This window comes from Bos mutus, chromosome 15 (genome assembly GCF_027580195.1).
Source record: "Bos mutus isolate GX-2022 chromosome 15, NWIPB_WYAK_1.1, whole genome shotgun sequence".
NCBI lineage: Eukaryota > Metazoa > Chordata > Mammalia > Artiodactyla > Bovidae > Bos > Bos mutus.
This window is the reverse complement of record NC_091631.1, coordinates 24,890,730-24,916,241: the sequence shown is the minus strand read 5'-3', so window position 1 is coordinate 24,916,241 and position 25,512 is coordinate 24,890,730. Positions and strand designations below refer to the sequence as shown.

The window sequence follows — 25,512 nt, the reverse complement described above, 5'->3', positions numbered from 1 at the left end:
CCATCGCCTTCTCCGAAAGCAGCCCTACAAGGCAGCAAATACATTTGATAAATAGAAGTCATCCTTAGCATTATGTGAGGGAGCAGTGCATTAGGGTAGAGGAGACCACAGCTTTCATTTCTACATCTCCAGTTAGCATTGCATAATCTTGGACAAGTTAATTTGCCTCTTTGAATCTCTCTGCAAAAAATGAACAGTTTCAGCTTGCTACTGTGATCTTTGATCTGCCTCTGTAGCTTAGTAATTATTCTGTCTCAGACATTCTACTGAACCTGTTTATGGTATATATGTGGCAGAGTTCAGGGGGTCCTAAATTCATCCTGAAAAGGAATATGCTTGTATAGGAGAACTGAAACTTTCCCACACAATAAAAACTACCACTGGCAAACCCTCTCTGGCTCAGATTGGAGAGTTTTAAGTTACTGGGCTGGAAACAGAAAAGCAGGCTCTTTGTGTCCTAAGTATTTGTTCCCTTTGAAGTCCCACTGGTACTGACTTGATAGAAATAGAAACTGTAGATCAAAGCTACAGAGACCATCAGCCTTATGAGCAGGACATGAACCCATTTCCAAAGAAAAAGACCTATGCTTTCCTACTCAAATAGTGTGCAGTTTTCAAGCAAAACACATTGATTACAATTTTCATTGTAATCACATTTTTGTGTGTATGGGTTTCTAATGTTGTTGCATTCGTGCATGCTCAGTCACTCAGCCATGTCTGACTTTGCAGCCCTGTGGACTGTAGCCCACCAGGCTCCTCTGTCCATGGGATTTCCCAGGCAAGAATACTGGAGCAGGTTGCCATTTCCTCCTTCAAAGGATCTTCCAGACCCAGAGATCGAACCCACTTCTCCTGCATTGGCAAGTGGACTCTTTACCACTGGGTCACCTGAGAAGCCCTCTAATGCTATTACTGAAGATCTAAAAAAAAGCAGTGGAACACAGACAGGGCATCACTGGGATCATACTGGCAAACAGTTTTGTGGCTCACTTTTATCACTTAAATGCATTATAATATGCATAGATAATTCCTCCCTGGGCAATAGACCTTTCCCCCATCTTGAGAGTGGGCTAGACTTAGTGACTCACTTCTGAGAGAAAGGAAAAATGAGTAACTTTTCCATGGAAACACCTGGTAGATACTATACTAACCAAATGTTGAAGGTTAATATCACTAGTAATGACATGTGGATATCATGTAACCCTGATGGTGAAAATGGCACTTCACCACTGTACCCAACCTCCATTCCAAAACATATAACCCCAGTCTAAAGGTGAAAACATGAGATTAACCCAGCTTGGGGGATTGTCCACAGGATGCTTGTCAGTGGTGCTCAAAATTGCTAAGAATATGAAAATCTGAGAAACTGCCTAGACCAGAGGAGACTGGGAGAGACATGACAAATTCTGAGGTATCCCAGATTAGATTCTTGAGCAGGTGAAATCTAGTAAAGTCTGGAGTTTAGTTCATTGCTGTTCAGTCTCTTAAGTCATGTCTGACTCTTTGTGACCCCAAGGACTGTAGCTCTCCAGGCCTCCCTGTCCTTCACTATCTCCCAGAGCTTGCTCAAACTCATGTCTGTTGAATTGGTGATGCCATCCACTATCTCATTCTCTGTCATCCCCTTCTTCTCCTGCCCTCAGTCTTTCCCAATATCAGGGTCTTTTCCAATGAGTAGGCTCTTCTCATCAGGTGGCCAAAGTATTAGAGCTTCAGCTTCAGCATCAGTCCTTCCAATGAATATTCAGGGATGATTCTTTAGGATTGACTGGTTTGATCTCCTTGCTATCCAAGGGATTCTCAAGAGTTCTTCTTCAACACCACAGTTCAAAAGTATCAATTCTTTGGCATTCAGCCTTCTTTATGGTCCAAATCTCACATCCGTACATAACTACTAGAAAAACTATAGCTTTGACTCTACAGACTTTTGTCAGCAAAGCAATGCCTCTGTTTTTTAACACACTACCTAATAGAAATGTATTACTGTGAATTTCTTAGCTTTGACAATATACCTTGGTTCTGTAAGGGGCAGTGAAGGAAATTGGGAGAGGAGTGTATTGGTACTCTCTGTACTATTTTAGCTTTGCAAATTTTCTACAAATTTAAAATTAGCCTGAGATGGGAAGCTTATTTTTAAAAATATAAACATTTTGTTAAACATTTTAATATCACTTGGTTATTAAATTGATTCCTTGATGGTTCAGATGGTAAAGAATCTGCCTGCAATGCAGGAGACCCAGGTTTGATCCGTGTGTCAGGAAGATCCCTTGAAGAAGGAAGTGGCTACCCATTCCAATGTTCTTGCCCTGGGAATCCCATGGATAGAGGAGCTTGGTGGACTACAGTCCATGGGATCGCAGAATCAGACATGACTGACTAATACTTACACTGTTTTCATAAAGTATTCCAGAACATTCATTAAATGTGATCATGCCTAACATGGAGCCTGGCAGTAGTAAGTTTTCATTAAAAGGTAGATTTGTTAGACTTCCCTGGTGGTCCAGTGGTTAAGATTTTGTGCTTCCAATGCAGAGAACACACCTCATGGGGTGGCCATGAAAAAAAAAAAAAAGAAGATTTGTTGTTATTGCTATTATAATTTTGGTCAATATTCCAGTATATTTACTGAAAACTTCCCTATCAAGTATCCTCATACCTGCTATTCCTTCCTTGTTTTTATTCTCTCTATGCATTGACATGAGGAGACATGGCTTTAGAATTTGCTGTGCAGTTGGAAGATAGGGGTGTTTAAGCTCTCTGAGAGGAGCAAGATCCTTATTGCCCTGTTGTTTGTTTCAGTGTCATCCCAGTGGCTGTTTGATAGACCTTTGCCTCCAGATGGGAGTCATCATGTTTTTGAAGCAAATATGGAACAACTTCATGGAACTGGGATACCCGTGAGTACTTAATTTTTAAACTGGCCATGTATAGCCTGACAGGTCTTCCCAGGTGGCACTAGTGGTAAGAACCTTCCTGCCAATGCAGGAGACAGAAGAGACTCACATTCAGTCACTGGGTTGGGAAGATCCCCTGGAGTAGGAAATGGCAACCCACTCCAGTGTTCTTTCCTGGAGAATTCAATGGACAGAGGAGCCTGGTGGCTTATAGTTGTGGGACCTCAAAAAGTCAGACACAACCAAGTGTGCACACATATACATATAGAGTGACAAAGAAGAAAGATACAGGCAGTATGGCTGGCTGTTAAGAAGTGGGCTTGGTAATCAGAGTCATAACAGTTCAGTTTCCATTCTGCTCCTCTCTAAAATGTGTGACCGTGTGTTAAGTCAGTCGTTCTGTGCCTTAGTTTTCACATCTCCTGGAAGGGCTCAAAAGCTGTATCTTCTCAAGAACAGTTTAAAGGATTAATGGAGATAATGGATGTAGAATACTTGTATTCTGTTCAGTATCCTAACACACTTGTTGGTATTCTTAAAGCATTATTGATAGTGTGGGTTCTTGAGGACTAAAATAACTTTCTGGTCTCTTTTGGTTACCAGAAGACTAAGGTTGTTGTTGTTTTTGTTTAATACAGAGAACCTCCATTCTACCCACCTGCCCAAAAAAAGCAAAATAAAATAAAGTTAAAATTGTAGATGGGACTATTTTGGGCTCTTTGTTACAACAACAATAATAACGAAAATCATTACACCAGTATTGGTTGTGACAATATCAAACCAACAGCATTCTATTTTTGTCCATAAAGATAAATTCTATGAAATGCTGGCATAAAAGGGCCTTGAATGCTCACTTTTACATCTATTAAAATATATTAACCTTTAGAATATAGTGAAATAGGGTGTATTTAAAACAATGTGATATGGAAGCTTTGAGGTCTAACCAAGCTAAAAATAATATAGTATTGAGAAATTTCCTTGCTATGGGGGAAGAACTGGTTAGTTAATTGATGCTATAAAAAAAATAGTTTAGGCTCAGTCATCAAATTATACCATATTTTTTTCTCCTCATTGACCCATAACTATATCAGGACATGCCTGAGCAGAGGGCTTGGAGAGGTGATATTAACCCTGAAATTGGTAATAAAGTATTGTGTTAAACTACAGGCAGTCTAAGAGCACTGGACTGTGAAATTACTGAGGCCTGGTTCAGATTCGTTCTCTGCCTCTTGCTAAAGATACCTATAATTTACTTAACCTCTCTGAGACTTTATTTTTTAATTTGTAAAATAAAGGATTTATGAAGATTAGATTATATGACACAATGGTCTTTAAATCTTCATCAATAAATGACAGAAGGTTTTTGTGAAGAGATATTTATACAAATCCTCAATAGTCGAAACGGATTAAAGCGAATTTCCTCTGAATGAAGAGAGAATAGCAACAGAGGTTTGGGAAGCCCAGTCCATTTTTCATATCCCTTTCTATCCTTGGCTCATCTCTTTGAACATAGATTTTGAAGAATATAATTTGAAAATATCAGAATAAATTAGGTATCAAGTGCCTACCGCAGCCTCTGACATAGTGTGGGTACTTCACAAGCACAGTCACAATGGTGTGGTAGCCATTGTGGTATTAACATTGAATCTTACTGTTATCATTATCCATGTACTTCTATACATACTGTGCACTTTGGACAGCATCTTCCACCATGTCCTTGCCCAAGAGGTCAGCCTGGATTTTGTATTTCAAATCCCAAGGGTACCATGGCAAAGGATATCCTGGTGGGGTTTTTCCAACAATTGGATTAAGACCTCGCTGCAGAAAATCTAACAGGAGTGACCCAGTCCCTAAAGCAATAATTTTTAAACTTTAAACCACAATTCTCTTTCTTCAAGTAGAATCTTAAGCAGATTGAAGTAAATAGCATATAAACAAGCTGGCTTTCCAACTCCAACCCTCTTTTTCATCTTCATGAGGCTCCAGAGGCAACCTACATGGAGCACACACTGAAGCACTCTGCCCGACGTTTTTATCTGGCTATGGTGGCTCTTCCAAGCCCCACTAAAGCTCCAAGTCTATGATTAATTACAACTGAGAGTTGGGTAGTGTTCACTGAGTCCTGTGAAATTCACTTTGTCCTAGAGATAATTTTCATCTAACTCTTAAAATAATTACCCAGAAGTCTATAATATTTGCATACCAGGATATTTCTGAGTCATGTAATTTCAAGACTGCCCCTGGACTGGGTAAAGTATTGTTACTTCCTTCCCAAGTCTGATAAATGGACTGAAACTTGGACTCATTGCCTGTAAGTTATTGTTGTCTATAGGAGCAGAGTGTAATCGCTTGAATGCTTCATGTTTATAGACTCAGAGAAGTGAAGTGACTTAATAAAAGCCACACAGCTAATGCATTGTAGGGTGGAGACTAGAAATTACATCTCTTGAAACTCTAGGTAGGGCTCAATTAAATGATTTTACTCGTGTTCAGAGAACACAGTCCATACGATATGGCAGGAAGGGCTCAGATACAATTACAGCATGCAGCATAGGAGTTTAAATATTTATATAGATGGGATCATAGAATCATAGAAATGAGACTCTGTCTAAACAACGTCAGGAAGCACCAGTGCATGGGAGGTTCAACTCTGACAAATATGTAGATGTTTATAGGGGCTAGGAAGTCTAGGGCCCCCTTGGTCCAGTGGTTAAGAATCCTGCTGCCAAGCAGGGGACATGGGTTTGATCCCTGCTCCGGGGAGATTCCTCATGCTGTGAGGCAACTAAGCCCAAGCACCACAGCTACTGAGCCTGTGTGTCACAACTACTGAAGCTCGCATGCTCTAGAGCCTGTGCTCTGCTGAAAGAGAAGTTACAGCAATGAAAAGCCCACCCACTGCAACAAGAGAATAGCCCCGCCTGCCACAACTAGAGAAAGCCCACACGCAGCAACGAAGATGCAGCACAACCAAAAATAAATGAATAAATAACTTTGTAAAAACAAAGTTGAGACCATACAAAGACCCCCAATTCCCAGTACAGTTTCAAGGTAGTGAATATTTCACTTTTCTTAATACATTGTAAATTGTTTACTAGTTGCTTAAATAAGAGCTCAAAAGCCCTTTGTCTGCTCATAATGTAGGTTGATCCAGAACTGGTGGTCACGACATAAAATCAAGCGGGGAATTCAAGATGCTTCCATCCCTCAGTGGGAAAATGATTGGAATCTGCAGCCCATGAATATTCACGGACTGATGGATGAGTACTTAGAAATGGGTATGTAACCTTCTGCAAAGCTATTTGACCTTCTTGATACTTTTTGTACTTCATGCAGACTCTGATTCCAGAGAGAAAACCATCTTTCTCCTTTCCAACTCCAAGCTTTCTAAAATACATCTACACCTTTATCTCAGCAGAGCTGGAGAAGATATTAAGGCAGTGTCCTTGGAAAGCTTATGCGTATTGCCCTGTCAACCATAACATTTGAGCAAAATGAAAGTATCTACCTTTTGAACAAATATTTTAAAGGAACAAAATAAAGCAAAACTCATTCCTATGTTAAGAAATGTATCATCCCATCCAAATAAAGCAGTAATTCTTTCTCACAGTAAATCTTTGCACAGATCAGTCTGAGTCTGGGCTTCTTCAATAAACTTATTTATATTATGAAAATAAGGATTGACTGTTAAGATTGCTGCATGTTGGTGTGTTGTTTTAATGTTTGTTTTTGTTCTCTGGCCCTCAGTTTTCTCATCCAGAAAAACAGAGGACAAGATTAGGTCTCTTGCTTCTCTTCTAGGACTGAGCATTTTTCTTCAAGTCCTCTGACATTTTTCTTCCTTCATGATGTATCACATAGAGATGAAAGGCTCATAGAGCCTTTTACAGTCTATTGAGACCTGAGTTTGAATTCAGATTTTAACCTTTTTTTAGCTATCTACCCTTTAGCCAGATTAACTAACACCTATGAGCTTCAAGTTTTCTCAACTGTAAAATAGGATAAGCATACTTACTTTATAGGGTGTTGAATGGATTAAAGGCAATCTATGTAAAGATGCCTAATATGACACAAAGAAGACACTCAATAAATGAGACTGTTTATATTACTAATTTTCTAACTCTCTGCCTTTACAGTTTTGCAGTTTGGTTTTACTACCATCTTCGTTGCAGCTTTTCCTCTGGCCCCTCTTTTGGCTTTGTTAAACAATATCATCGAAATCAGGCTGGATGCATACAAATTTGTCACCCAGTGGCGGAGGCCTTTGCCAGCCCGAGCAACCGACATAGGTAAGATTCAGGAACTACATGGGTTTTTGCATTGCTAAGGCCAAGTGGTGGCTTGATCTTACTTAGCACCATATGTGTTTCTATTGCTGGGGCTCCCTTCCAACCATAACAAAACTGTTTTCATTAACAAAAGAATGAAATGAGAGTGATTTTATTTATAACTCTTGGCTGCGTGTAAGTTCTTACTGAGCATTGCTATTTCATAAACTTGTTTGTAACTGTAAAGGATGTCATATATACCTTTCTAGGACTTATTTTTTCATATCATCATTTTTTAAAGTTAATTTTAATCCTATTTGAAACATCAATTTTGACCAAAATCAATAGTCTGTTGATACGATATACAATTTCAAAGCCTGTTTGGTGTATCTATGTAATGCCAGATTGGTTGACATTTTCTACTTCTTAAGAAACCAGTGATTTCCAGATCTTGACACTAAACTAGCTTTACTTTTTAATATTTTTACATCAAAAATGTTTTTGACAAAGATAAAGGCAAAACTCATAGTGAATGCAGATATTTTGGGGTTCACACAATGAAGTACTACTATATTTTTATTGGTTTTAGTACTAATCAAGTTCTATATATAGGCTTTGAAGAATCTTAAGCAGCTATGCCATATCTCATTGTTAAAAATAAAAACCAATTCCAACAATTTTCTAATTTTCAAATCTCTGTAGATGGGATCTTCCTCCTCTCTATAGAAAGTATTCAGTAGCTGTAATATCTGTAGTGAGATATATACCATCGTTAGAAAGTAAATAATGGACAGAGCTTGGTTCCAACATTGGCTTCTCTGGTGACTCAGACAGTAAAGATCTGTCTGCAGTGTGGGAGACCTGGGTTCGATCCCTGGGTCAGGAAGATCCTCTGGAGAAGAGATGGCTACCCACTCCAGTATTCTTGCCTGGAGAATTCCATGGACAGAGAAACCTGGTGGGTTATAGTCTACGGGGTCCCAAAGAGTCAGAGACAACTGAGCAACTAACCTTTCACAATACTTGGTTCCAGCATAACTAAAACATCTGTTCCAAGTTAAAGGTTGGAAAACTAAAGGATTTTCTTTTTATTTATTTTTTTTTATTTTTATTCACTGTCTTTTATGTTTCTCCTACTAGGTATCTGGTATGGAATTCTTGAAGGAATTGGTATATTGGCTGTGATCACTAATGCATTTGTAATTGCTATAACATCTGATTACATCCCACGTTTTGTCTATGAATACAAATATGGCCCCTGTGCAACTCATTTTGAATATAGTGAAAGGTAAGGTTGAACTTTACACATTTTGTGTTTGTCATTAAACAGAACTTACTGGGCAGTTTTGTTCTGTGACCATTAAGGGTAATGTTTCTGATCATTGTGTTTCTATGTTTATTAGATGAAATCAACTGGGATAAAAAGCACAACAGGGTTTTACAGAAAATAATTTTAGAGTCTCTCTATGACTTTCTGTGTAAATTCATCACTGGCATTAAAATGGTAAAAACGTTATAATGTATTTAGAAGTCAGATTTAAAACCAGGAGAGACCTTAAAAATCATCCAGTAATTTTCTGTCTATGAAGTGAAGTGATATGAAAGTTGTTCAGTCTGTCCAACTCTTTGCAACCCCATGGACTATACAGTCCATGGAATTCTCCAGGCCAGAATACTGGAGTGGGTAGCTGTTTCCTTCTCCAAGGGATCTTCCCAACCCAGGGATCAAACCCAGGTATCCCACATTGCAGGCAGATTCTTTACCCTCTGAACCACAAGGGAAGCCCAAGAATACTGGTGTGGGTAGCCTATCCCTTCTCCAGCGGATCTGCCCAACCGAGGAATTGAATAGGGGTCTCCTGCATTGCAGGTGGATTCTTTACCAACTGACCTATCAGGAAATTGAGGCCCATAATAGTTAATCGGATTACTGAAGGGAATTAAACTAGTTTGTGAGGAGATGCAGAATATGAAGAAACTGTCAGCTATATAAAAGACTTTTCTAAAGGAATTTACTGCTAGAGGTTTTAAGGATGCAGAAAAGGATACCCTAGATCTGCCTCCTTTTTCTTTTTCGTTAAAATTTAAATCAACACTTCCAGGGTTTCTCGACCTCTGCACTACTGACACTGCAGAGCAGATAATTCTGTTTTTGAGGAGGAGGGGACATCCTGTGCATCTTACGATGTTTAGCAGCACCCATGACCTCTACCCAGTGGATACCAAAAGCAACCTCGCTGCTCCCCGAGTTGTGACAACCACAGATGTCTCCAGTCATCACAAAATGGTCACTGGGGAACAAAATTTCTCCTTTTATTAATGGGACCATTGCCTTAGGGGACATGGACTTTCCAGATCTTTCCTTCTTGAAAATGTGTGTTAGGGAAGAATGAAAGGCAGTGCTGCACTTGGCGACAGAGAGAAACTGGAGTTTTTAGCTAGAGGGTAGCTTTAGGCCTGAAAGTAGTGATAAGTGGCTAGTAGTGCTAGGAGAAGCTGCCTCTCCTCCCTTCAGGAGCAGCTCTGGGCTTGCATCTTATCTGGATACAGGACTTGTGCCCCAACAGGCCGAGTCCTGGTTAGGAAGACATCAGCTCTTAGTTCTGCTGATGAGCTAACTAATTTGTCTCAGAACATTGCAGTGCCTTTCTGAACACAAACAAACATCTCAATTTTTCAAAGAGAGGTAATAAAGACATGAGATTTTATTTTATATTTTAGAGTCTTGTCAAGAGATTTTTTTTTTTTTTTCCCAAGAGATTTTTGACTTGAAGTCAAACTCCCTAGACTTAAGTATTAACTTTGCTTCTTACTAAAAGGCACCTCATCAGTCTGGACCTTTGTTTCAGAAATGATGTCTGAGGTAACATTTTATGAACTGTAAAACACAAAACACTAAAAAAAAAAAAGGTTTTAATATTAGTAGTGAAAAATCACAAAGTCCCCTTTTTCTTAATTCAAAATGGTCTAGAAGCAGACTTTAAAGATTTGAAATACGGAGCACAATTCGCAGCCCTCTTCCTCACAGGCATTATTCGTTAGTGTCTTTACCGCCACCTAGTGGCAGGCGAGAATGAGACTGGCTGGGCACCAGCTGCTTTACATTCCAGTCCTGACTTTTCACTTAGTCAGCATATGAGCCCTTCTCCATAAGCAGTGACTAGGGATGCAGAATCATTTCGAGGAGACATGTGGTGGACTTATGTGAGGTTGAAACCACACATTCTCAAGGGCTACCTGTATTTAATTTTCTCTGGCTATGCTTAGCAGCTAAATTGGAGTACCGTCATTCAGATTGGAAATTTCCAGAGCAAGAGGGCAAAAGGACAAGGTGGCAGTGGAGAGGAGAATATTGGCAAGAGAGCAGCTGAAATGATAGATTATGAGGTCTAGGATGGACAGGGAGGGGAGAGAAGTCAGTGGGACCCTATAATTAATATTTGGAGGTTTAGAATAAGATAAATGGGCACTCAAATCCAAGCTCTAACAACGCTATGTTCCTGACAGTTTCTCAATCTGTGTCAATACTATTTTCATAATAATACTAAGATACTATTTGCTTTTTTTACCACATTGAAGTCTGCACAGATGGTACAAAAGCACTGGTGGATAAAATTTTTGCGTGGCTTTGCATCACTCAAATCAGTGGCACCAAAAACAAACTAGTAATGACTGTATTTCTCACTACAGTCACCATTTTTAAGATGCCAGTACGAAATTTCAGATGGTTGAATACCATTACCGACGCAATGGACGTGAGTTTGAGCAAACTCCAGGAGGCAGTGAACGACAGGGATGCCTGGCGTGCTGCAGTCCATGGGGTCGCAAAGAGCTGGACGCGACTTAGCAACTGAACAACAAAGACATTTCAAAATATCTTGGATGAAGCGTAATAATTATTAATTGTATCAAGTCTCTACCCTTGAATAAATGTCTTCTCAATATTCTATCTGACAAAACACGAAGTGTGCATGAAGCACGTGTGCTATATCCTGAAGTGTGATGGGAGTGTCACAGAAGAGCACCTGTGTGATTGTTGGAGCTGCATACCAAACCAACATTTTTTCCAACAATTGCCAGACAAAGAACAATTACGAAACAAACTATGAGTATTCAGACTTGGGTATTTAGCAAACACTCTTTTATAAAATGCACAAAACTAGCTTGTCATTTTAAGGAAAATAATCAAGAGTGTGGGGCTTGAGAGTTTCCCAGTATTTATTTTTTCTGATAAAAATCAGTGGTGATATTAACAATTGTGCTTTTTCATGGTCTTTAGTAAAAAATAAATCAATATATGGGATATCTGCATAAGCAGCGGTCCCCAAACTTTTTGGCACCAGGGGCCAGTTTTGTGGAAGACAGTTTTTCAAGACCTGGGAGAGGAGGGATGGTTTGGGGTGATTCAAGTGCATCACATTTATTGTGCACTTTATTTCCAATCTAGTGCTGCTGCCGATCTGACAGGTACCAGTCTGTGGCCCAGAGGTTGGGGACCCCTGATTTATCTTTTCATTTGGAAAAGATATTCTCCAAATGGCCCCTATTTGATATCACGGAATCATGCTTGGATAAATGATGAATTCAGAGTACAAGATAGACCTGCTATGAAACAATTTATGTGAAAGTTCATTGAAACTTTAAGATTCCACGTTGCAACAAAAACTTGAGACATTACCATAGGTGGGGCTTTGGTGGAATACCAAAGAAAAATACTAACATTTATCTGAAATATTAAAATAGTCTTCCTTTTTCCAACTAGTTAATCTGTATGAGGCCAGATTTTCTACTTAACCTTCAACAAAAATAACACATTGCAACAGATTTAATGCAGGTATCCCAAGATGACTCAAGTGGTAAAGAATCCACCTGCCAATGCAGGAGACCCAAGACACTTGGGTTCAGTCCCTGAGTCAGGAAGATCCACTGGAGGAGAAAATGGCAACCCACTCCAGAATTCTTGCCTGGGAAATCCCGCGGACAGAGGAGCCTGGTGGACTACAGTCCATGGGGTCGAAAGAGTTGGATACGATGGAGCACACATGAGTATCTTGTTGTTGTTGCTCAGTCGCTCAGTCGTGTCTGACTCTTTGCAACCCTGTGGACTGCAGCACGCCAAGGTTCCCTGTCCTTTACCATCTCCTGGAGCTTGCTCAAACTCATGTCCATTGAATCAGTGATGGCATCCAACCATCTTATCTTCTGTTGTCCCCTTCTCTTCTTGCTTTCAATCTTAGCTGTCTTCTATTAAGGCAGATATTAAGGTATTTTGCAAACATGTAAATCTGTGTCATCTCTCACTCCATTTTTTCTTTTGGAATATATATTTTTCAAATGTGTTTTTATATTATTTGAATGGATTTGATAGTTATTTATAACGAGTTAACATAATATTTTCTAAATTTCTCTTTCAATTTCTAATGTGGTAAATATCAATTGATACGCATGCTTGCATGCTAAGTCACTTCAGTCGTGTCCAGCTCTGCAACCCCATGGACTGTAGCCTGCCGGGCTCTGCTGTCTGTGGGATTCTCCAGGGAAGAATACTGGAGTTGGTTGCTATGCCCTCCTCTAGGGGATCTTCCCATCCCAGGGAAACAGTGTCTCTTATCATTTTCTGCATTGGCAGATGGGTTCTTTACCACTAATTCTACCTGGTTGCCCTTATGCAAATAGCTCCTTGAGATCCTCAATGCTTATTTTAAATGTAGAGGGTATCTGAAACCAGAAATTTTGAGAATTATAGTACTAAAGAAAGTCATTTAGTTTCTGTAAATATTAGTTTTTTTAATCCACATGATGGAAATAATAAGCTTCTAAAGTTATTGTAAAATTTGACCCTGATTACAATTTAATACTGAACCATCAGGGTAGGGAATTTTGCCTATATTGTTTACTGTTGAATACCAAGTATCTAGAATTTTCTAACAAACTTTAGGTCCTCAATATATAAATTGAATAAGTTAATAAATCACAAATAAGCATTTTTATCAACTGGCTGCTTGATTATAATTATCCAAATACTGTAACATGTATATATATGTATATTTATAAAAGTATATTTATGCAATTTCAATGCATATGAAATAACCACAATGCTCACTGCATGAAAGAAAGTGAAAGTGAAGTCGCTCAGTCGTGTCCGACTCTTTGCAACTCCATGAACGGTAGCCTACCAGGCTCTGCCGTCCATGGGATTTTCCAGGCAAGAATACTGGAGTGGGCTGCCATTTCCTTCTCCAGGAGATCTTCCCAACCCAGGGATCGAACCCGGGTCTCCTGCTTTGCAGACAGACGCTTTACTGTCTGAGCCACCAGGGAAATCCACCCACTGCATAGTGAACATTTAACAAAATATAAGTCAAGTGATAGGGCAAGACAGAAACTATTGCAGGGAATTGCAGGCAAGAGTCAGTCTCATTAAGGTATAATCACAGGTATAGTGAGTCAGGGAATAGAATCAGAGAGCTGAGTTGCTCAGAGTTTATAAATAGAATGAATGGCATAACAGCACTTACTAAATCCCATCATTTGTAATGAAGGAGTTGGATTAGAAATTTATGAATCTGAGTCACATGATGCTTTCTTTTCTTTTCAGTTGTTTAACAGGATATGTCAACAATAGCCTATCCTTCTTTGACCTGAGTGAACTTGGCATAGGAAAATCTGGGTATTGCAGGTACTTAAAAATTATAGCTGTCTTTTCTTTTTGCTTTCACCATTCCATCTCCTCCATTCAACATGTTAATGGGAACACTGAAATTGTCATTTTGAAGTTTTGGCAAATAAAGAATATTTGGGATCTTCACTCTGTTTTTGTGGATTTTAGGTACCGAGACTACAGAGGTCCTCCTTGGAGTTCCAAACCCTATGAATTCACCCTCCAGTACTGGCATATCCTCGCTGCTAGATTGGCCTTCATTATTGTGTTTGAGGTTAGTCACAGGCTGATAAAATTACTGTAGATAAACACTTTTCCAACTGATACATTAATTGTCTTTTTGAACTCAGTTTCTCACTGACTTCCAAAACTGGAGCTGACTATGTACCTGTAAAAGATTTAAATACAATGAAACCATGGTGACAAGTACAAAAAAGGCAAGGGCTGAATAATGTAAGTTAAAGAGTATTTATATCAGAAAACTAGGATAATCTCTAGGTCCACGGTGGACCTACATATTATCACACTTAGTGAAGTAAGCCAGACAGAGAATGACAAATATATTCCACTTATTTGTGGAATGTAAAAAAGTGACACAAATAAATTTATTTATAAAACAGAAACAAACTCACAGACAGAAGACAAATGTATGGTTACTAAAGGCGAAAGAGGGGGATAAATTAGGAGTTTGGGATTAACATATACGTATATACGTGAACTGTGAACTTCCAGATGTTCAAGCTTGTTTTAGAAAAGGCAGAGGAACCAGAGATCAAATTGCCAACATCCACTGGATCATTGAAAAAGCAAGAGAGTTCCAGAAAAACATCTAGTTCTGCTTTATTGACTATGCCAAAGCCTTTGACTGTGTGGATCACAATAAACTGGAAAATTCTGAAAGAATAGGGAATACCAGACTACCTGACCTGCCTTTTTTTTTTTTTTCTGACCTGCCTTTTGAGAAACCTATATGCAGGTCAGGAAGCAACAGTTAGAACTGGACATGGAAAAACAGACTGGTTCCAAATAGGAAAAGGAGTACGTCAAGGCTGTATATTGTCACCCTGCTTATTTAACTTATATGCAGAGTACATCATGAAAAATGCTGGGCTGGAAGAAGCACAAGCTGGAATCAAGATTGCCAGGAGAAATATCAATAACCTTAGATAGGCAGATGATACCACCCTTATGGCAGAAAGTGAAAAGGAACTAAAGAGCCTCTTGATGAAAGTGAAAGAGGAGAGTGAAAAGTTGGCTTAAAGCTCAACATTCAGAAAATGAAGATCATGGCATCTGGTCCCATCACTTCATGGCAAATAGATGGGGAAACAGTGGAAACCATGTCAGACTTTATCTTTTTGGGCTCCAAAATCACTGCAGATGGTGATTGCAGCCATGAAATTAAAAGATGCTTACTCCTTGGAAGAAGTTATGACCAACTTAGCATATTGAAAAGCAGAGACATTACTTTGCCAACAAAGGTCCGTCTAGTCAAGGCTCTGGTTTTTCCTGTGGTCATGTATGGATGTGAGAGTTGGACTGTGAAGAAAGCTGAGTGCCAAAGAATTGACGCTTTTGAACTGTGGTGTTGGAGAAGACTTTTGAGAATCCCTTGGACTGCAAGGAGATCCAACCAGTCCATTCTAAAGGAGATCAGTCCTGGGTGTTCTTTGGAAGGAATGATGCTAAAGCTGAAACTCCAGTACTTTGGCCACCTCATGTGAAGAGCTGACTCATTGGAAAAGACCCTGATGCTGGGAGGGATTGGGGGCAGGAGGAGAAGGGGATGACAGAGGATGAGATGGCTGAATGGCATCACCAACTTGATGGACATGAGTTTGAGTGAACTCCGGGAGATGGTGATGGAGGGAGGCCTGGCATGCTGCATATCATGGGGTTGCAAAGAATCAGACACGACTGAGCGACTGAACTGATTACTATATATCAAATAGATGACAAAAAATGACCTACTATATAGCTTAGAAAACTATATTCAATATTTTATAATAACCTATAAGGTAAAAGAATCTGAAAAAATAGAGTATATGTGTATATATATATATATATATATATATATAAGTCAGTCACTTTGCTTTATACCTGAAGCTAACACAGCATTATAAATCAACTGTACTTCAACTTAGTTATGAGCACCATAGTAACCAAATTTGAAAAGGAAAGAATGATTTTCATAATCTAACAAAAGAACCCATATTTGTTCATCAGATGGAGAGATTATCTTCTGAACAATCAACTCTAATTATAGTTAATCATATGTATTTGTGAAAGTGAAAGTGAAGTCTCTCCGTCGTGTCTGACTCTTTGCAACCCCGTGGCCTGTGGCCCATCAGGCTCCTCCATCCATGGGATTCTCCAGGCAAGAATACTGGAGTGGGTTGCCATTTCCTTCTCCATGTGTATTTGTATAAGCATACAAATAATTCAGTAATTTATGCCTGAGAACACTTTTATAAAAATTGCACAGATTTTGATGATCAGAGTGATACAGTAATACTAGATTGTAGTCCTGTTAAGAAATTTAGAGAAGCTACAATATCATTGCCTTGCTTAAAATATAGCCAGCCTGATACAGTGAAGAACTTAATTAAATGCCTCAGTTATCAGCAACCTTCCATCATGGATCCATGACACCAGTGATTCCCTCCTTTTTTTTTTTCTCTTTTCATTCCCTGCTACCCGCTCCCTCCATAAGCACCCACTCTGTCTTCTTCTGTGGAAGATGCTCCACATCTTGATTTGAATATATGTTTGTTTATAAATATATATATGTGTGTGTGTGTGTGTGTATAGTATTACTTTAAGTACTATTTTTCAGAATTACTTCAATGGTATTATGTAATAATTCATTTTATCCCTTGCCATTGTACTTTTTCAGATCTAGAGAGACATCTATCCATGAGATCTGTAATTTATTTTGTGTACTTATGATATTTCATCAAAATTAAATACCATACGTACCATAAGATAGGTACTTGCTGCTGCTGCTGCTAAGTCACTTCAGTTGTGTCTGACTCTGTGCGATCCCAGAGGTGGCAGCCCACCAGGCTCCCCCATACCCAGGATTCTCCAGGCAAGAACACTGGAGTGGGTTGCCATTTCCTTCTCCAATGCATGAAAGTGAAAAGTGAAAGTGAAGTCGCTCAGTCGTGTCAGACTCTAGCAACCCCATGGACTGCAGCCTACCAGGCTCCTCCATCCATGGGATTTTCTAGGCAAAAGTACTGGAGTGGGGTGCCATTGCCTTCTAGACCTACAATAATTCTCTACCTCATTGTGTCTGTTATTAAGACTATAGGACATGTTATCTTGTAAACACATTTAGGGTTTTTAAGGAGTATTTTACTCAGGTGTGGAATTGTTAGTTTATATGGGTACTTGGTTTCATGTATAATAATACTGACAGACTGCTCTTCAAAATTCTCCTGGATTTCCACCAGATTTTCATAGTATCTGATTTCTAATATTTTGCAGTTGTAAAAGAGTAAGGTAATATTTTGCTTTAACTTTTTTGTATTTAACCTGTTATAATGGCACTGACCATCACTTTTAGTACTAGAAAGCCATTTAGGCTTCCTTTTTTTGTGTGTGTCTTATAACTTTGATCCATTTTGGATTGTGTTTCCAGTGTATTTGTTAACCAAATTTTATGATTTCCTTATCTATTTTATGTATTAATCTTCACCAGTTATATACATAGCAGATGTCATTTTTTGTCCACAACCTATTAGTCTTACCTGTAAACAGATAATGTTCAATTTTGATGTAGTAAAGCCCATAATTGTTTACCTTTCATGGTGTGTGCTTATTCTGCATAGCTTAGTTAGGACATTTTCCTTATCTCCAATTCAAAGAGGTATTCTACTACATTTTTACTATTAACTCTATAGTTTTACCTATCACATGTCTTTAAGATACCTGGAGTTCTTATAGAGTCTGAAAGAAAAAGTTATTTTTTATTCTCCATATAGTAAAATAATTTTTGCACTGCTATTTACTGAATAATCTATTATCTATCCACTGACTTGTAAAACCATCTCTGTTATATTTCAAGTTCCTATATTGTCACAGGTATATCTCTGACCTTAGTATTTTGAGTTATCACTCTGTCTGTAACTGGATCACTATTGCATTATATAAATGCAATATTTAAATATTTCATATCCAACAAAGCAAGTGACCTTCCATTCCTGCCACATTTTCTCTTAATTTAAAAAATTATCATAGCTATTTGGAATTATTAGTCGTTCATATAAACTGTTTTTCAGGTTCCTTCAAATATTGAGCAAAGACTTTAGTTAGAATTACATTTGTAGAAATCAAATTCTGACTTATTTACAAAATCTCTGTTGTTTCATTAATGAATGTGGAATTTATTCAAATCGTTCTATTCCTTTAATAGATTTTTAAATATTCTTTTGCTTATTTTTCCCTTTTAATTTCTAGAAAATTTATAGATATTTTTATTGCTGTTATGAATACTATCTAAACCTCCCTTACATGATTTGCTTGATTTTTGCTGGAATACTAATAATGTTTTTAAGATGATCATACCTCCTTGTTTAAGTTCTAGTATTCTGTCTGGTAAATCTGGTGAATTGTCTTTTCAAGTGATAATACCGGTTGCAAATAACAACAGTTTTTGTCTTGAATTCCAAAGTTTCATTGCTTTTGTTTGCCTTACTGTATAGCTGGAAACCAATAGGATGTTGAATAGCAGCAGTGTGAACAACCATGTCTTGTTTCCATCTTCAGTGGAAACACTTCTGGTTTTTTAAAGTATATTATCTGCTGTAGGTTTTTTAAGATAAACTCTATCACTTTAAGAATTGTCATCTGTTACTGGTTGTGAGAGTGCCTTGATAAATGGATATTAAAATCTAACTTAAAAAAGATTTCCTTTTTAGTATTAAGCCATCCTTGCATATCAATTTCTGAGAATCAGTTTGTAGGTTCATTTATTACCATTGTATACGACTTGGAGATCATGGCATCCGATCCCATCACTTCATGTGGAAACAGTGACAGATTGTATTTTGGGGGGCTCCAGAATCACTGGAGATCATGACTGCAGCCATGAAATTAAAAGACACTTCCTCTTTGGAAGAAAAGCTATGACAAACCTAGACAGCATATTAAAAAGCAGAGACATCACTTTGCAGGCAAAGGTCCATATAGTCAAAACTATGGTTTTGCCAGTAGTCATTTACAGATACGAGATTTGGACCATAAAGTAGCCTGAGTGCCAAAGAATTGATGCTTTAGAACTGTGGTGCTGGATAAGACTCTTGAGAGTCCCTTGGACTGCAAGGAGATCAAACCAGTCAATCCTAAAGGGAATTAACCCTGAATATTCATTGGAAGGACTGATGCTGAAGCTGAAGCTCCAATATTTTGGCTTTTTGAGAAGTGAAGAGCTGACTCACTGGAAAAGATCCTGATGATGGGAAAGACTGAGGGCAACAGAAGAAGGGGGCGACAGAGGATGAGATGGTTGGATGGCATCACCAACTCAATGGACATGAGTTTGAGCAAGCTCCAGGAAATGGTGAAGGACAGGAAAGCCTAGCATGCTGCAGTCCTGAGTCACAAAGAGTCAGACATGACAGAGTGACTGAACCACATAGGACTTGGAGCATATTCCTACTTACTAATTTAAATTGTAACAAATGTTTCTAATTTTTACTTCTGTGCTCTTGAGTCACATTGCTGGCTGTTCTGTGAATATCAAGTATTTGGTCGGGAAAGAAACTCTTGATCTGCTTATCTATGGGAAAGTATGACTTGCATTTCTATGATTTACTATGCAGTGCTGTTTCCCTGGACATGTACAGCAAGCCCAGGTAAAAGTACCTTTTTCCTTTCCACATAGAGATTAAGTCCTAAGTCCTTCAAGTGAATGGGTTCTTTTCTACAGATCATCCTAACTCTATCAATCAGATTTTTTTTTTTAATCAATGTGACTCAAGAGCACAGAAGTAAAAATTAGAAACATTTGTTACAATTTAAATTAGTGAATGGGTTCTTTTCTACAGATCATCCTAACTCCATCAATCAGATTTTTTTAAATGAGAAATTAAAAGACCTATTATTCATGGGAAAAGAAAAAAGATCCATTTATAATAGTTGAAGTTACTATTTAAGCAGTGCTTATACTGTACCAGGCACCCCTTTGAACTTTTCGCATATATTTGCTCTTTTAATTCTTATACCAACCTTTAAAAGATACCAATATTAGCATCATTTTAGAGCTGAGACATAGAGAACATAAGTGATTTGTATAAGGTTACACAGCTAAGAGTGTTGGAGTGAGATTCAAACACACGCAATTTCATTCAGCATCTGTACTTTTAATCACAGGCATATTACCCTATAATTTTTGTTCCTGCTTTTTTTAATGCAATACTTTTATCAGTTTATTTTAGTATAATATATTTTATCATAGAATAAATGTTGATAAAGATAAGATATTTTAGAGCAGTTATAATAATATATGATTTTAATAGAGTAGAAATTCTGAAAAATGTGTATGCTGGGGGTTGAGTCCAAATTCAGCTTCACAGCTTCACTGTATTCTGTGTGGTTCATACACTGTGTCTTATAACATCTTATGAAGCAGGAATTTTCCCTGCGTATGGTCTTTCTTATCCATGTATGACAATGCATATCATAGCAGTATTGCATAGTATATAAGGGTTTTATGGGTGTGCATGTCAGATTCATTCAGTGTTTGTAAGGTGACATCAACACGTTTTTGTTGTAATACTTATTAGATGGAAGGCAATAAATGTATCCCCAATATAGTTTTGGGATATCTCCAAAATATTCCCAAAATATTCTAGATGGTACATACCGAGTTCTGATGCTTGAATGTAAGGCAAACACAGCATTGTTCATGACTATTTTGTTTTATAATTAGCATTTCAGAATCGTTGAAAATGTACTTTCTCCTCTTCAACTTTCAGCACCTTGTTTTTGGGATCAAGTCTTTCATCGCATACCTGATTCCGGATGTACCAAAGAACCTATATGACCGAATAAGGCGGGAGAAGTACTTAGTCCAAGAAATGATGTACGAGGCTGAACTAGAACACTTGCAACAGCAGCGGAGAAAAAGTGGTCACCCTGTTCACCATGAATGGCCTTAGTGGATCTGTTGCCCAGTGAGGGCAATACCATTAGTGGACATGATGGCAAATTATAATTCTAGGTGGGATCTAAGAGGAAGGCATACCTGGCAAACCACATGTATAATATGATACTTGGAAATACATCATAGCCATCTCTGGATTTGAAATATCCAGTCGTCTAGGGAAGAAGAAAAATGGCTCATGACCTTAAAAAATGGTTAGATTGAGAGTGCAGGAAGCCAGGGTCTAATTCTCAGAACCAGCCTCAGGGAGTTGTGTGTTTGGAAACCTCCACCTTCCATCAACACAGTATACGAGGGAGGGTGATGATGAGGTTTCTAATGACAGATTTCCATGTAAATGTACACAAGTCAGGCATGACTTAAAGTATCATGTGGTCCTCATGTGCACACTAATCTGACTTTGGAACCTTAGGTTGAGTTGAGCTACTTACCAAGAAATGACAAATTAGTTATTGCCTTTGCTGCCAGAACTCTGCGTCCCTTCAAGTTACTGTTTTATAAGAATTTCCTTTGTTTCCTGCTGGGATTTTTGGATCTCTGTCACAGGAAATTCATGTTGTTTTTCACTGACTATGCAGTTGAAGAGTTGCACAACTTCAGTAGTCAAACCAAAAATCTAAGACTCCAAAAAGAATACCATTCATTGAAATAATACTCTATTGCATTGGCTGCATTCCAATCTGTTTTATCACTAGCAGATTCACTTTCACTGCCTTTTTTTCTCCTTTACTAAAGGCCAATGGAGTCATATTGTTATAAAATATGGATGCTCATTCTCATATCATTTAGAAGATAATGAATCCATATTTTACTGTGGAAGGCTGTTTTCTAGTATACTTAATTTCCACCTCCCTGATTTATTACAGTTCTCACAGAATAACTTGAAATGCTGTAAATATATTGATTTTCCTTGTACCTTTGCACCTTGCAATATGGAACACAAGTTATTAATACAATTCATGCAGCTCTGAGACCAGTTACACAATATTCCACTGTAGCTTGTTTATTCAGGAAAACAGAAGCCAGATGCTTTGCAACATGTAAGCTTTTCCAACAATGTGCACTCTTGCTCGTGAGCTGATGAAAACAATGCATGAATATAAATTTATATTATTTGTAAAAGAACACATTTTTTTGAGTTTTACTTTCTCTTCATCACTGAAGGGAGTTTTCTGTTATTTCTTTGGTAGATTGATTTGGTTTATTTTTGAAAACTCACTAGAAACAAAGTCAAATTAATTGTGAAAGACATCGTTTTTGCTTGTTGTGGAGTTGCTGTTTCTCTGAACTCTGTGAGCATGAATGTTCACAGACTGATGTTGAGGAGGCATTCAAACAAAGTCTGGTGGAGGCATAAACTATGGGGGCAGGATGGGAAGAAAGAGAAGAGTTGAATTAAGAAAATATATAGTAGAAATCAAGACACTTTTTCTTGCAAAACAAAACTAATCTCAATTTTCTTCTGGGAGTGGGGTTAGGCATGCATAGTCGTGGTGGTGGTGGTTCAGTTGCTAAGTCATGCCCATTTTTTTGAGACCCCATGGACTGTAGCCTGCCAGGCTCCTCTGTCCATGGGATTCTCCAGACAAGAATATTGGAGGGTTTGCCATTTCCTTCTCCATGGGATCTTCCTGACCCAGGGATCGAACCCAAATCTCGTACATTGACAAGCAGACTCTTTACCACTGAGCCACTAGAGAAGCCCATATGTAATCATGCATTCATACACATATGTGGTTGTTTTGTGTGCCGTTTAAAGGTACAGTTATTTCCAAAATTTATAAAGACCTGTGGAAATAAAACTACTTTGTATATATGCAAGGGTTTCTCTAGCAAGAAAAATCATAAAGTTTCTCTTCACTATTTAAAAAATTTTAACAATGAAGTGTTTTTTGTTTTGTTTTATTTTAGTTTTCCTTCTTTCTCTCCAGAGACAAATAAATCACAGTGGTTGGTTGATTTTTGTCAAAAATACTTACTTCCCTACCTGCCCTCTTATTCTGAGCAAGAGGAAGAACTTCAGACTCTAAATGTCCCTCCCATTCCCTTGTCTCAAGGAATTCTTCCATTCAGATTCCAGAATCTTCCTCAGATTCCAGAGAGGTTTTGTTTCTGCCACCTGCCTATTCACAGTAACTAATTGTACTAATTTCACAAAGAAACTTTAAATACTTCCATTTTGTAGCATCTGCATTTCCTTTTCTTTGTTTGTTAAATATATACTCATGCCTGAGGATAAATACTCTCTATGCCTATTGAAGACATAAAAGAACCTGACATTTATGTCCTTTTACAATTAGGGACACAAGGCAAAACCATTTGCCTTATAGTAAAGAATACAGATAGCCCTTGAGAATTTGTCTCTTTCTGAGTTATTTTTATATAACCATATAAAATCATATTGATTACCTAGCAGGAATAAATGAAAAGAAAAAGGTATTTTTAATAAAAATTATGATACATTGATTTAGGAAATGCCTTCTCTGATATTTTTGAAATCGATGGAAAAACAGAGAAACAATGAAAAACATTATCTGAAATTCTCCTTTTGTGAAGCAATGCAGTAGAATCTAGTTATATCTTCATCATCGTTGACAGCAAAATATTGACAGCCCCTCACAGTATATCAGTTTTAGACAACTCAGCTTTAGTTGAGAGAAATATTTTATACCATGGTTTTCGTATGAATACGAATTATTTCTCAAAGATTTATATAACACACTATTCTCAGGAATTCTGTATTACATGAATGCTGCTTATATATTTTCTTATTCTAAATTGTTGTCTTTTCAAGCAGATAACTAGTATATACATGTATGTGCATGCTCTCAGCCTTGACAAGGTGCGCCAGGCTGTAGCATTTTCATTGTACAGTGTGTGGAAAATCGCTCTAGGTTATAGCTGAAATTGTTTGCAGTTGTCTGAGTCCGTGCACGCACTTTGAGATAAAATGTGCCTGAGTGACTGCATGAGGAGATACAACTTCTGAATGCTGCATATTCTTCCAAAATGACTCTTAGCACAATCTGTTGTAGAATGCGATGAAAAGGAATCTTTTTCACTCAATAAATTTTCATGTGAGATGGTATTTTTTCTATAATATGCATGTTAATTTAATCCTGTTTGTTTTCTAAGTTTGACGCTGGGATTTGTTGAGTGTGTATGGGAAGAGGGGATTACACGTTCTTTAGTTCTCCAAGGCAAGAGTTTCCTTTTCTTTGGGCCCTTCCCCACGCTTGAAAAGTTTTGACTCTTTGTCTTCCAATAAACTATCATCATCAAGGCATTTCCTCATATGGTAGTGCAGATGGAGTACCACATTGATCCTAATAGTGCTTTGTGTTAGCAAAGATGGGAGAGGAGCTTGATCTTGTCACGTAGAAGCATTTTCTTTCTTTTTTTGACACTTGCACTGGCTCTATCAGTTGCCATTAAAATCTCCTTAGAACAGGAAGTTTAGCAGAGATTATAATTCATGCCAATGAAGGAGGACAAATTGAACCTGCTGTCAACAAGAAGCCACCAAATGGCCCATTTTTTTCTCAATTTGATGGGGCAAATTGAAAATCCAGGTTGTGCAAAGAGTTGCGTAACTGATAAGGCTGAATTGATTAGTCTATCAGTTGGTAACAGGGAGACATAAGCCGAGAGTATGATGTGTTTGTGTATATGTGTGTGTGTGTGTGTGTGTGAGAGAGAGAGTGGGTGCATCCACACACAGGACTAGGAATTCATTTTATTCTGTAAAAAACAGTGAGCACTTACTCTCTGTGAGATATGCCTAACTCAATCCTGTTACATTCATCCGATATTTTTATTTTCCCCCAAATCTCAGTATTATAACAAGCTCTGAAAACAATTGTAAGTTTTATCCAGAGCATCAGTGAACCTCTCATATCCTTCCTGTTATCCTCAGTAGCTGAAAAAAAAACATTTTAGGAGTGACTTAGAAAACCCAGCTTCTAGTGGAAAGGAGGGCATTCCCATATAGACATTTCTATTCAAAATGAAATGTGTCAACAAAACATAGTCTGAAGACTGATTTGACTTGCGCTTGAATCACTAATCAGTGTAGGTTCTCGCTAGCTAGGATTCACATACTTGTAGTGGTGTTAAGGTACCTTCAAAGTGCTTGTAAGCTGTGTTCATCTCGGAAACGACACCCATGACCACATTAAATGGCTTTCTTTCTAGAGAACACAGATATTAGAGTCACTGCATCCTAGCCACATCCACAAGACATGTTTTCAGGAAAGTAAGATGACAGCAGGCAGATTGGGAGAAGAGACTCATATCTGAGACCAGATCCAATTTCTTAGACCATCACATTAAGGAAAAGACATCTATACCTCCTGCCTTATACTTTATGATGGTATCAACGTGTGCTCCTTGAGGAGCACATTCTTCTTGAGGGAAAAAAAAGCAACTGTTCCATTTATCAGTTCAGTTCAGTCGCTGAGTCGTGTCCAACTCTTTGAGACCCCATGAATAGCAGCACACCAGGCCTCCCTGTCCATC

The 25,512-nt window shown here is 38.1% G+C and overlaps 1 protein-coding gene across 7 annotated transcripts in view; it reads left to right on the top strand.

Annotated features, from left to right (window-relative positions):
• The window catches only part of ANO3 (anoctamin 3), a 495,323-nt gene extending 471,271 nt beyond the window's left edge, over positions 1-24,052 (top strand). For 6 of the 7 annotated variants that reach the window (XM_070383648.1, XM_070383649.1, XM_070383645.1 and 3 more), the window contains 7 exons: positions 2,800-2,897; positions 6,039-6,172; positions 7,031-7,183; positions 8,303-8,450; positions 13,761-13,841; positions 13,992-14,097; positions 20,807-24,052. In XM_070383648.1, coding sequence (XP_070239749.1) covers positions 2,800-2,897; positions 6,039-6,172; positions 7,031-7,183; positions 8,303-8,450; positions 13,761-13,841; positions 13,992-14,097; positions 20,807-20,989 — 903 coding nt within the window. In that variant the 3' untranslated portion in view covers positions 20,990-24,052. The remainder of the gene's footprint in view (positions 1-2,799; positions 2,898-6,038; positions 6,173-7,030; positions 7,184-8,302; positions 8,451-13,760; positions 13,842-13,991; positions 14,098-20,806) is intronic. The other variant, XM_070383644.1, reaches the window with a different exon arrangement.
• The last annotated feature ends 1,460 nt before the right edge of the window (positions 24,053-25,512 follow it).